Raw genomic sequence first — 14,643 nt, 5'->3', positions numbered from 1 at the left:
ACTTAGTACTATCTTAGCGCTAAGAGAACTTTGAAAATCTAGAACCCAGGTTCTCTTACCCAGTCCTTTTAGTGCAGCACTGATCTCTAGAACTCCTGACAGTGTGAGGCCAGTCAGCAGATCCTGTGTAGTGTCTGTTACAACCGCACGGGAGTGCAATAGCTTCCCCAGGGACCCTGTAAGGAGAATACAACAGAAAGAAGACATACTTTAACTGTATGAACAATCAAGTTCAAATCACATTATAATGCATATAAAATTTTTTTAAACAGCATCGTATGATGAAGAGAAACAGTTTTCACAGATACCCGATAGGGTTGGGTATTGCCCAAAAATTTCGCATTCTGATATATTGTGACATATGTTGGTGTATTGAAATGTGTATTGCAATATATTGTGAAACTGTAACACATAGTTAAGGTAACGAAATTACTGTTTCCTTTGTTCTGAAACAATGCCAGTGGCCACTGTCAAGACATAGATGTGATTGTACAAGAGATCAGCTGATAATGTTTCCAAATTGAAGACATTGTTCCAAACTTCAAGAAGTCAAGAAAACACATCTGAAGCAGGGGTTAAAAAATCCTATCGCCCGACGCCTGGGGCCAAGTCAGTTTTCATTTCAGGCAGTCATTGGATGTTGCATTCAGGTGCAATACTTCAGTAATGCAATGTGCTGGTGAGTAGGTGCCTGACTCTTAGGGTGTTAGTTCAAATCCTGAGTGGGATTCAACTCAAAAAAGTACTAGAATTTGTACTTAACTAAGAAAGTGTAATCCAAAATATAACATATGTTACATTTTCTAAAATGTCATTGTGTAATCATCAGTTTTGACAATCATTGTTTTTGCAGTGAGATCTTGTTAAGAGTAATTAACTGGATTCTTGAGCACACCAAAATACATCCATTCATGCATAAACTTGTGGTATATAGATATTAGAACTGAAATCAACTTTTCTTGATTAGAACGATATATAGATAGATAGATTGGATATTTATATAGCGCACATATCCACGCACTAGTGCATGCTCAAGGCACTGGCATTTTTGCCTTGATCACCGGATGTCAATCTCAACAGCACTTCGTATTTCAATCTCAACTCCCTGGGGAGTATACAACTCTTGCCGCCACTCTTGGCGCACCGAGTTTATTATGGCTCTCTCATCCTAACGAGGTACCCAGTTGACAGCTGGGTGGACTGGGACTCATAGTCACAGCACTTTGTCCAAGAATGCAGCACGTTGCTGTACCCGCAACTAGGTGTATGCACGTTTTCATGTGGCCACCATCTGATCATATACCAACGGATTCGTGGGTTCTTTTAAGTGCACAGGGTTGTGTACTGTACACTGGGGGTTGTGACAACACTGAAAGAGTCTGCACACAAAGTTGACTCCAAGGTTTTTATACCTGGTCACAGGTGGGCTCGATCCCGAAACCGAAACCTCGCTGGATCACTAGCCTGGCGCCTTAGCCAGCTCACCCGCCATGCCCCATGATTTCACAGAGCAAAGGCCAACCATTGTGCTCATTACATCCTTTTACATCGTTCATACAGTTTGGACTTCTACTGTCCATAGGATCAAATCCTTAACATTGCTTAATATCTCACATACCTGTGAAGATCAGGCCTAAAATTGCCCTTAGCAGCCCATGCTTGTCTTATGAGGTGACTAACGAGATCGGGTGGTCAGACTCACTACCTTGGTTGACATATGTTATGCCGTTGACATATGTTATGCCACTGACAGTGTTTGCCCTAGACATGAACATTTAGGAGTCATCACAACTCCCTGGTGTCATGAGAGGGAGTCATGGACATGTTTTCGGGAGTCAGCATCAGTTTGGAACTTTCATCAAGACATCAACTATGATCGTTTAATAATGATAAAGAATCAAGGTAAAGCAGGTAAGGTATTTCATCAGCACTGAGCAGTTAGCTGGCAAACAATAACTTATGTAGTTTTAAACAACAGCAAATTACAAGGTTTGTGCCCAGTAGCTTTGGGTCAACAATCATGCAAGCTTTTATATTCAATGCATATTTGAGACAAGTATGCAGGATTTCTGCATGAACGCAAACACTGCATTGATCACTGGATTGTCTGGCCCAGATTTGTATTTTTACAGACTAATTCCACACAGCTTGAATAGGGGTTAGTGTGACATTACACAACAAACAAACAAAACGTCTCAGCAAGTTGAAATCAGTGCCTAACTGCAGCATATTACACTGATTGATCTAAAATACCTACCTGGTTGTCCTCCTAGGTTTTTCAGATTAACCATAAGGTTTTCTGGCAAGGAAGGGAGATCACTGCTGTTGGGCTGAAAAGTGTCACCCACTTTGGAAACCGTAAAATCTAAAACAGACAGTAGTCATTACATCATGTCAAACAGTGTATAAAATCAAAAGGTCCTTGGAGGACAAATCTCCATGACAGGATGATCATACTCACATCCTTTAATATCCGCTGACATATGATAGTCACTGAGATCATGTACATATATTAAGGATGCTATTTGTTTCATGTCAGCCCAGTGATAAAGCTCTGATTTAGATAGTTGAGTTCTTGTCCAACTGTCATGGTGATCTTTAGCAAAAATCATGTGTAAGCTGGTGCTTTGTTTATGTAATGTTAGCTATGGCCTTGGAGGTAATATTTAATCAAGCGTGTCAGCCCACTGATAAAGGTTGCAGAGCTTTGACTTAGATAGTTAGGGCTTGTCCAACTGTCATGGTGGTCTTTAGCAAAAATCATGTGTAAGCTAGAGCTTTGTTTATGTAATGTTAGCTATGCCCCTGGAGATAATATTCAATTAATCAACATGTTTAAGACAGATAATCACAGATCAATATCGATGTGAATGTGTCATCTTGATCATGACATCTCAGATGTATTACTTAAACTATAAGGATCATGACACCAGGGATGCATTATTTCAAGGATCATAACACAATGGTTGCATTATTCCAAGGACATATGGCACAAGGGATGCATTATTTCAAGCATCAGGACACCAGGTATGCATTATTTGAAGGATCATGACACCAGGGATGCATTATTTCAAGGATCTTGGCACTGGGATGCTATATTTCAAGGTTCAGGACTCCAGGGATGCATTATTTCAAGGCTCAGAGATGCATTATTTCAAGGTTCAGGACACCAGGGATGCATTATTTCAAGGCTGTTTTGCTACTCACCCAGGGCTGTGGCTAATCTCATGTACACCTCCTCCATGTCAGATTCTTCTATAGCATCACGCTGGTCGTTGAGGTAGAGCGTCTTTAAACACCTCCCTCCTCCCAACACAGAGACAAGGGAGATAAGTCCATCTTTACCTGCAACACCAGGACATTGCCAGTTCACATGTCTACAGAGGTGTTAAAAACTAGAGGCCATTGCTCCAAATGAAAAATTACCAAAATCTAAGTGGTGCGTTACTTATGTTTATATCGTATAGGAAAACATTTTGAAAAGGCACTCACAAATAGTATTAAATGCAGGGTTGAGAATGTGATGCACTGATACATGTCAGTTTGTTTGTTTGCCTGTTTATTTGTTTGATTTCTCACCTCATTAACACTTATGTTTATATGACCAACAATTCTGAAGTGCACTGAACAGATTTGCCTGTAAGGTTGAGTCAGAGTAATTACTCTGATTTTTTGGTCAATTCTCTGTTCATTCATTCACTCATTCATTTGTTCGTGTGATCTTTCACTCGTTTGTTTGGTCAGTTGTTCACACATCACAAATAAACATCATTATATCTAACATACCTATTAGCAGCAAATTTTTTTTTAAATTACATTGCAGGAAATTTTGAGCTGCCAAATATTTAAATGTGGCAAACCAATGATCAACAGTATGAGCAAGGATCAACATTACTAGGGCACTCACGAATAGTATTGCCTGCCAAGTTGAGACTGTGGAGAGATGACTTATGTGTCTTTGTAATGTAGAGCTGGCCAAGAGCTGTAGCACCATCACTGCCGATCTGAATCAGACAGCACATTACTGGATACATGGCCAGTTTGTCTGGTGAACGATAATACTCAACAAAATTCTAGTTTTACGACACGGCCTGTCAAGAATCCCATGTGGATAACACAATCCAATGATTAACATCATGAGCATCATCCTTGCAGTAAGGTTACAGTCGCATGAGTCAATCAAACATGCAAGTCTGACCTGACTCATTTGCTAACCTCTTATGACAAGCATTGATAACCAGGGACCTATGGTCACCTATTCTGACCCAGAAACTCTAAAAGGGATTTGGTATGTGTCCTTAATGCAAAATTATTATCATGATGCTCATGATGTCAGTCACTGGATAGTCTAGTCCAGACTCAGTTATCTGCCCCATAGCATAGCTGCATATTGCTGATTGCAACATAAAACAACCAGCAAAAATGTTTATCACAACTGTGAACAACGGAATTGTACAAGGGAAATTGTCACATTGTCGCCTTAAAACAAATGGTCAAAGAGTGTCAAAATAAACCAAAGTGTGACAATGTGACAATGAAACATTCTGGTCATTTGTTGCACTGTCACGCTTTGAAAAATATTTCCTAAGTCAACCTAAATGGTGACATATTGAGAGTTTTCAAGGTCAAAATATGTTACCATGTCACCCCCATTTAAGATGCATAAAGAAAGTGTTGAAATGCATGGCAACACGACAATGCAACAATTAGCCAAAATGTTGAGTGTTTATGTAAGAGCATCAACTCACAAAGCGACAATGTCGCTTCTAGTTTTCCACAGTTCACAGTGCTTCAGTTATTGGTGCATCCTCAATAAATCTCGACTATACCCTGGATGCATCCACGGCTTGGCTCGATAATTTTATCACCTCTCTTGGCTGGCCCGACATTCTCACATTAGTCAGTCAGCTAAGCTGAGCTAAGGTTTGTTTGCAGTGTTACTCAGATTTGTTGGGAAAGCATACAGAGAAATAGACAATTCCGAAACTCAAAAAAAATATATGCAAGAATTTCTTCTAATTTTAGAGTACCTCTGCGTCATTCTAGTTGCCAAGTTTATTCAGTTACATAAATTTAAAAAGTGAAAGTGAGTTGTGATTGGTACACTTCCAAGCATACACATCTGATTGTATGCGAAGCCAGACAAGGGAGGCAATAAGATCATTGGGCCGACCCGTGGATCTATCCTGGACATAGTGGAGATTTTTCAGAACATATATCCTGGAGATTATCCAGGATGTTTTCAGTGTCATTTGTGCGATGCTGGCCTTCAACTACTTCCATATGGATGGCAATGCTACCGACAATCCAGAAAATAAAATTCAGCAAATTGGTGCAAACTTAAACTATTTGTCCCCATACCACAAACTGATCAATCAGACTGTGCATTAAACAAAACAGTGCACTTTAACTTCTTTCATTGAATGAAAATATCAAGCATTTATATACCATTCAAAAATAGTTGGGGATATTGGATTTATAAGACTGATGAGGAGAAATTAAGGGAAAATATGACAATTTATATTCCATTCCGTCGGAAATGTTTCATCTGTATGGTTACATACTCATGGAAACATGTATGGGAACACATAAATAGAGGATACTAAACGACCTTCGGTGTAATACCATTTTTATTAAACGGGTTAATGATTTGGTATCAGACGAGCGAATGCGAGTTTGATACTAAATCTTTAACGAGTTAAATGAAAATGGTATTTCACAGAAGCAAGTTTAGTATTCTGTTTATTACTCGCCAACGTAAATTGACAGAAACTGCTGCAAAATTTCCTACAGTGTGAGGACTCTCAGCTTTCAAGTCAAGCAAGGTCTAGTAAAATCGTGACATCAATATTAGTATTGTGATGTCACAACTTTGAACCATTTTGACGTCATACGTCAAGCGGTATTACACTAGTGTAATACTGAAGTGAAAATATTACACTGCTGTATTTTCAAGGGGCGAGTAATAAAAGTACATGTGTTCCTTTATTCTTTTCAAGGTTCTTCACAAGGTATGTATTGCACAGTGGGTGAAATTCTGGAAATAAATAAAGGAATGCTTGTTCTTTCATGTGTTCCCTTATTTGTTTCTATGAGTATATGTTACTTTTTCTCATATGCAATGGCATTGGCTAGTGCCATGCGTGCATAAAGGAATACCCCCTACTTTTTTAGAATGACATATGATTGCAACATTGACATCACATGATAAATTGATAATTAGTGATGTTTGCCTCCATTTCATAAAAACGACAATTCTCAAACATTTAAGATGGAAGCATGAGCAGCAAGTATCTGTTCACACACCGTGTTGTTAGAGAGATCCAGAACTCCTAGTGGGTGTGACGTCTGCTTTAGAAGACTCTCAACAAAACACCTCACTCCTGTGTCAGTGATCCGATTGGCTGACAGTTTGAGCATGTGGATAGGATGACCTTGACCAATAAGGTCACAGAGAGGTGAGAGGTCACTATCTGCCAATGAACACCCACCAAAACTCAAGGTTGTGACCTTTGATTGCTTCAAGTGACCTGAAAAAGGTGAACATGCATGACACTAAAATATGGCCTGCATCAGCATAAGTGGTAAGTCTTTGAAATGAAAAAAATTTAAGACTGTCAGTGGGATTTTGTAAAACATTGAAGACACTAAATGACCTTCATTGTAATACCATTTTTGCCAAGCAAGTAAATGATTTCATATCAAACAAGTGAAACTTAAATTGATAGAAACAGTGTGACTGACTCTCCACTTTCCGTGAGTCAAGCATATCTAATACTATCGTGACAGATGTATTAGCATTGTGATGTCATAACTGTAAACCATTATGATGTCATACATTTGACATCATTGTAGATAATGGTGTATTCATGGGTGAATAATTAAATGTTTATTGTGTTCATTAAACTTCTGGCAATCTGATTGGTTAACTGGGAACATTTCTTTTGATCTTATTTCCCAATGAATCTAAAAAAATAAGCCACGCCCACCGAACCAGACTACTTTCGGCCTGAGGAATCTCGGGGAATACCTTTACACAGCGAGGGAATTCCCTTGCACTCAGGTAGCTTAATGAACTTTGGATAAACATTGAAGTGATACATTGTGGTTAACATAAACAAACAACTAAAAAATTCAGCGTGAACGTTAATAACATTGCAACGCCTCGACAAGAGCATGTGCACGATGGAACATCAGTTCATGGCATCGCAATCCAAGTCACATCACAGCCTCTTTCCATTTGCACACATACTGCTGTCACTAACAATCTCAGTTCCACTAACATCATGTTGTCAGGGTTCATTTCCAATTCTCACTTTTCAAACTGTGTCTTTCAGTTTGCTGGTAATAATTCAAATGTTTGAACTTGAAACTTTGCCCTTACTGGTAACGCGTCACGCTGTGTTGTTCTGCTCAAATTCGCCCCCCAATGTTAGCTTGGTTGATTGACAGCTGCTTAAGAGTGCTGTATGCTGACTGGCTAATGGTTTGGTAGGCGTGTCATTTTATGTAAATGAGTCACCTGAGTCATGTCACATTATTACCACATTCTTACACTGAAAATGTTAATCAGTGGTAACAAAGATATCTGTTTCGATGAATTTGATTATGTTTAAATAAAGTATTGTCGACAGCCTGTAGTATTTGTTGTTGAATTTTATTATAAGGATTGACAGTGTATTTCTTTCGTTGCATTGAGGTATGAAATTAAAAATGCAAACTTTTGTAAGAATCCGCTACTCAGATGCATACAGTTTGCACATTGGTTTTTAGTTTCATACTTCAATGCAAAGAAAGGAATACACAGTCAAACCTTAAGTAATACACATAATATGTATAATGAAGGAGCCTACCAGCTTTTTAGTTGTAATTACTGCAATATTCAGGGTACTGGTGGTAATTATAGACAGAAACCATGACAGAAGTGAACTATGTTTATTAGGACAACACATCTGGTGCTTTCTTATACTTTATGACCGCAGACAGCAATGACACAAAAACACGTCACCACTCACCACACAACTGAGGTACCACATCTGTACCAGCAAGCTTGAGACCATCCAACACCATCGCAGAAAGCAATGACTCCTCAGACAGACAACCAGCACATATTTCAACAATCTTTGCTGGAGAAATCTTGGCTTTCCTCAGGTTGAGGTAGGTAAGGCAAGGGAGAGAAGTCATGTTCAGCTTCTGGGGCAAGGAGTCTGAACTGTTCATTCCATAGGTAAACCTCTGTAGAGAGCTGTGTCCAGAGGAATCTGTAAAACAGCACATGAGGATAAAGTTTTACACAGCTTTAACTAATATGTCAGATGGTTGGTAGGGAAGCATTGTGGTTACGTAGTTATAATGCATGAAGCCCATTTATGGTGTCCACTGCTGAAATATTCCTGGAATATTGGTAAAAGTGAAGCCATATTCACTAACTCACACACTAAAGCTTCAGTTATTGAGATGGTGCCTCAAACTTACAGCCCACAAAAGAATCCACTAGCCAAACATTTGAATGTAGAAATTAAGCAACAGATTACTCAAGGGTAAGACCACACCAATTTTATTTCTTGTTTTATGGCTCCGTCTGCCATATTTTTTCATGAATAAGAAAAACGTTTAGGTTTTAGGAGTACAAAAATCTGTAAAACAAGAAATAAAATTGGTCAGGCCTAAGCTGCTAATATGATGATCATTTTTATCAGGCCATAATCTTGCATGACTTAAAAGTGTATGATACCTTGACAAGTCGGAGAGAGTGATATGGTTACAAATGGACCACATGAAAATTCACTAGCAAGCTGGGCCTGTGACTGTGGAGATTTTCTAGCCCAACTGGATTTTTACTAGCAATGGTCTGGTGGGCCAGTGGCTATTGCACATACTGCTTGAGAAGCAAATTTAAGAGACATTTGGATGACATTATAGTTTTTTTTATGATTCTGTGTAAGGATAACACAAAATGGAACTTTACGGATAACTACGGAAGCGTATCAGGGCCACGGTGAAAAATATTTTTGGTGTCACTATCTCCTACGTAGGACTTACTATCTCCTACATAGGACATACTATCTCCTACGTAGGACTTATTATCACCTACGTAGGACTTACTATCTCCTACGTAGGACTTAGTATCACCCATGTAGGACTTACTCTCACCTACGTAGGACTTAGTATCTCCTACGTAGGACTTAGTATCACCCATGTAGGACTTATTATCACCTATGTAGGACTTACTATCACCTACGTAGGACTTAGTATCTCCTATGTAGGACTTACTATCTCCTACGTAGGAGATAGTAAGTCATACGTAGAAGATAGTATTCCTAACTCCTACATAGGAGATAGTAAGTCCTACGTAGGAGATAGTGACACCAAAAAAATGTTTCACCGTGGCCCTAATACGCTTCCGTAGATAACAAAACTCTGGCAGCAACCTAAGATGAAAAGTCTTACACAGTTATGAAGATACAAAAATTCATAAGTAACAAATTCTGGTCCATTAAGCTGTATCACTTAATATTAATAAGCTGGAGTATTGGGAAGCCTTGTCATTAACGCTTTCATTTTATCACATCTGAAGATCAGTCTAAGTAAACTTAGTCTCAGTGTATTTCGTTACACTCCACCACTGAGTATAACAAAACCTAGTTGAAGGTTGTGTCAGGTAACCTTTGAGCCACCAATGACCGTCCAATCAAACGCGAGACAGTTAAATAGATTTATCCAATCAGACAACGGCTACTATTTAGGGATTGGAGGGACTTTCAAAATATTCAGGTCACTGACACAGATCTCTCCACAAACAAAAATCCGCATATAACACAGTTGCTTGACCTGCAGTATACGCTTTGGGGTTTCTGTTGACATGGTTACCATTAGCTACTATTTCCGCAAGATGACATCCTTGAATATTGCCAAAAACATTATTTTCAGCTACTGTTTACTCACCGTTGTCATGGTTGTATGGTAGTGTGCATCAACCATAAGCTAAATAGCATTCAGAATCGTGCGGGTAAGAATCTTTTCGAGATAAAAAGTTCAAAAGATATGTGCAAATGTCCACTTTTGCGATTTGGTAAGCTGTGTTCTAATTGGTCAATCTCAAAGGTTACCTGATGTGACCTCCCATAAGGTTTTGTTAGACTCAGTAGTGGAGTGTAATGAAAAGTACTGAAGATAAGTTTACTTAGACTGATCAGAAGATGTATGCTGGTGTCTGATGGAACAGCACCTGACTAGCTCGGGTCATCTCACGTGGCTGTGATGAGGTGCTGTGTGTGCAGGTGCTGTTTCACCAGCCATTGGTCACCCCTCTGTGTGAAGCGTGAAAATAGCACAATATTAAATGACTGTTTCTTAAATAAATTTTCCCGTAATCAACAAAAATAAATTGTCAGATTTCAGATTCTGTTGGGTACAGAGGTTTCAGGACCATGAGTCTTATTCATGATTTGTGCCCTTATCCCTATTTCGAGATAGTAGATCATTCATCTTTCTCATCTGAACCCAAATGGACTGTACGTCCTACCTGAAGTTATACTGATGATATCCTCTATACAATCTGGTGTCAGAGATTGGTTGTTGGTGACATCTAGATCTGTGATTTGGAGTTGTCTCCCCATTGACCACTCTCTAAGTACTGAGAAAAGTGGATTGGCGATGTTGCTGGAATGTAGACTCAGGACTTGCAGTGATGGAGAAAATGACTGAGGGTCCGGTGACTCAGGAAGGTCTGAAGACAAGACTGCTTTGGATGAAACACAAAAACACTCAAATACAGTGTTTAAAATGACCGTCTGCTTGATAGTCTGAGATAAAACAGTCAGTTTTGAAAAACTGCATGTTCAATGGTCAGGATAGCAATGTATGTATTAAATTACATAAGTGTATATGTTTTAGTCCAATATATGAATACAATTAACTCCAAACATTAAACAATTATGTGTATGTTGACATGAAGTATTTTCGGATCCTGTGATTTGAATACTTAATTAAGTTCCATGTGCCTCAATAAATGGACCTGAACAAAGCATTTGAATAAGATACATCATCTACAGGACCAATGAAGACTGATGAGTTAGAATCAAATCACATTCCTGATATCTAAGCAGCGTTCTAAATACCTGCCTGTCTGACTGCCCGGGACAAGTTATTCTTAACACGGACTGCCAGATTCTCAAATTCACCTGCTTGACAGCTGGGATAAAATTTATACATGTGTACAAATAATATACTTATGAGATTTTAGGATAATAAATCATTATTAATTCACTCAAAAATCTGACAGAAACAGTTAATTCTTTTCTTGCATTGGCATTAGGGTTTTTTCCAATATATCACAAGTTCTAATTTAATTCTGCTAAGTAAATTAGTATTTTTATTGGGCATTTAGTTTTGGTCAGGGCTAGCAAATGTTACATCTAACCTATGGTCTGGCTGTAATTTCTGAAAGTTTTATTATACCTTGATCTACAGTGATCTTCTGATATGACACTGACCTTGTGACGAGACAACCTGGTCTTTGACTCTGGCATCGTTCATGTGGAGATTCCTCACTTTTCCTTGCAAACACGCTGATGCAATAAACCTTGCCACAAGCTTGAGACTACCGAACTGTCAACACAAGTATTAAATGTATCATATGTATCATAAATATCACAAGTATGAAATGTATCACAAGTATGAAATGTATCACAAGTATGATATGTATCACAAGTATGATATGTATCACAAGTATGATATGTATCACAAGTATGAAATGTATCACAAGTATGACATGTATCACAAGTATGATATGTATCACAAGTATGATATGTATCACAGGTATCACAAGTATGATTATGTATCACAAGTATGATATGTATCACAGGTATCACAAGTATGATATGTATCACAGGTATCACAAGTATGATTATGTATCATTGGTATCACAAGTATGATTATGTATCACAAGTATGATATGTATCACAGGTATCACAAGTATGATTATGTATCATAGGTATCACAAGTATGATATGTATCACAGGTATCACAAGTATGATTATGTATCATAGGTATCACAAGTATGATATGTATCATAGGTATCACAAGTATGATATGTATCATAGGTATCACAAGTATGATATGTATCACAGGTATCACAAGTATGATTATGTATCATAGGTATCACAAGTATGATATGTATCACAGGTATCACAAGTATGATTATGTATCATAGGTATCACAAGTATGATTATGTATCATAGGTATCACAAGTATGATTATGTATCACAAGTATGATTATGTATCATAGGTATCACAAGTATGATATGTATCACAAGTATGATTATGTATCATAGGTATCACAAGTATGATTATGTATCATAGGTATCACAAGTATGATATGTATCATATGTATCACAAGTATGATTATGTATCACAAGTATGATATGTATCACAAATAACACAAGTATGATATGTATCATAGGTATCACAAGTATGATATGTATCACAAGTATGATTATGTATCATAGGTATCACAAGTATGATTATGTATCACAAGTATGATTATGTATCATAGGTATCACAAGTATGATATGTATCACAAGTATGATATGTATCATATGTATCACAAGTATGATTATGTATCACAAGTATGATATGTATCACAAATAACACAAGTATGATATGTATCATAGGTATCACAAGTATGATATGTATCACAGGTATCACAAGTATGATTATGTATCATTGGTATCACAAGTAAAATATGTATCATAGGTATCACAAGTATGATATGAAATCACAAGTACAATTATGTATCAGAAGTATCATATGTATCACAAGTTTCATATGTATCCCAAGTATGATTATGTATCACAAGTATCATATGTATCATAAGTATCACATGTATCAGAGGCATCATATGTATCACAAGCATCATTTGTATCACAAGCATCAAGTGTATCACATGTATCCTAAATATCACGAGTATCATATGTATCAAAAGTTTTATAAGTATCATAAGTATCATATAAAGATCGGGGTTAGGACGGGTCTTCAACAACCCCTGCATGTAGTAAAAGGCAACTAGGAAGAAATCTGGTAGTCAGGCTAACCAACTTGGTTGATGTGCAACAGTGATAATGCTGTCAATCACTGGATTGTTTGGTCCAGACGGTTATCATGAAATATTAATTCATGCCAAAATTCATTATTAATTGTAACCAGTACAAGCAATACATTAGCATTCACTCCACTGTAAGACAAACCATTCACTAAGACAAGGGTTATGTTTAGACAGGTTAATAAACTGCTTTGATGAGGTAAACATGCCATCACTTACAGTAACATAACATTATGCCAAAACCTGGTCGTTAAAGATCCAGCCCAGACTAAGCAATCAAGCATCCAGTAAATGTGCCAACAAGATTAATGCCACTTAGAATAGGATTAAAAGATTAAGTGCTCCCTCTGTCTGGTCATTGAAGTTGTACTGGTAGGACACACCTCATTTTGTCTTTTCTGCATTTCATTGGCTATTGCAGGTTACTCCCATTTTTGTATCAGTCAGCAAATCATAATATTTGCATTGTTTAAATTGCAGTTAAATAGTCTCCACCTCCTTTAGTCCATCAGTAGGGTTTAGACTCCCAACACAGGTCAGCTAAAACCCTCAGCCCAGAGGGTTGTACCGACTCTCTGTGGCCACCCTTGTTATTCTACTTCTTGTTAATAAAGTTGTAATTAGCTTCTTGTGACTTCAGACTCTTTGCTGAGTAAATTCCCCCAAGCAGATCAGCACGCCAGTTAGGTAAGTGATTTCACCGGAACCCTCACTTTGACCCAAGACACATATAACAGTTTCATAACACCGTTGTCAAGTAGTTGGATAATTGCTGAGGGCAGCATTAAAACTACAAATAAAAAAAAATACAACATGGAGTAAGGTCACAAAGCAATTGTTTGCCTACTTCAATGTGCCAAAGAAGTCAGCGAGCCTGACCACCCAGTCTCATTAGTCGCCTCTAATACGACAAGCATGGGTTACTGAAGACCAATTTTAACCAGGATCTTCAAGGGTTAAAACAATCATGGGTTAGAGAAGACCAATTATAACGTGGATCTTTACGTCAGACAGTTGGGCCATGAAATGAATGGGTAACTGTGTAAAGACCACTTTAAGCAATTTTCCAAAATATCCCATATTTCTATAAAATACACCAAAACGCCTAACTCACAGCAAAAAGAGTCCATAAGTCCTGGCATGTCAAAATGATACAACTATGCATTCCTAGGCCAAATGTACAGATAGCACATACCCGATAATCGTGATACACCAGGCCTTATCACCCATATTGCATATCTTGACAATGATGAACATCTGATATTGTCCCCGGCCATTAGACAGTGTGGTCAATGTCAATGTCAGTTTATTAGCATTAGGTCACTGTGGGCTGACACCAGTTTGTTTTTAGTAACCAGATTCAACCTGTGGCTACCTCCATATCAACAAGAATTTTTGGAGGATGAGAGGTGTCATACTTATTACCGGATAACATGTTTACTGCAGCTGAAAGATCTTGTATGAGCATTGTATGTTTTATGAATTGTGAGTGAGTGGGTGAGTTTAGTTTCACGCCACACTCAGCAATATTCCAGCTATAT

At 37.9% G+C, this 14,643-nt stretch overlaps 1 protein-coding gene across 2 annotated transcripts in view; it reads right to left on the bottom strand.

Moving 5' to 3' along the window:
• LOC137260008 (uncharacterized) overlaps positions 1–14,643 on the bottom strand; it is a 54,759-nt gene that overhangs the window by 8,979 nt on the left and 31,137 nt on the right. For both annotated transcript variants that reach the window (XM_067797686.1, XM_067797687.1), the window contains exons 8-15: positions 11,496–11,610; positions 10,526–10,729; positions 8,016–8,261; positions 6,307–6,530; positions 3,908–4,004; positions 3,208–3,345; positions 2,258–2,365; positions 60–176 (exon numbers count right to left, since the gene is read on the bottom strand). In XM_067797686.1, coding sequence (XP_067653787.1) covers positions 60–176; positions 2,258–2,365; positions 3,208–3,345; positions 3,908–4,004; positions 6,307–6,530; positions 8,016–8,261; positions 10,526–10,729; positions 11,496–11,610 — 1,249 coding nt within the window. The remainder of the gene's footprint in view (positions 1–59; positions 177–2,257; positions 2,366–3,207; positions 3,346–3,907; positions 4,005–6,306; positions 6,531–8,015; positions 8,262–10,525; positions 10,730–11,495; positions 11,611–14,643) is intronic.

Source organism: Haliotis asinina, chromosome 13 (assembly GCF_037392515.1).
Source record: "Haliotis asinina isolate JCU_RB_2024 chromosome 13, JCU_Hal_asi_v2, whole genome shotgun sequence".
NCBI classification, from domain to species: domain Eukaryota; kingdom Metazoa; phylum Mollusca; class Gastropoda; order Lepetellida; family Haliotidae; genus Haliotis; species Haliotis asinina.
Note: the sequence above shows the minus strand (reverse complement) of the source record. Positions and strands in the feature narration are given on the sequence as shown.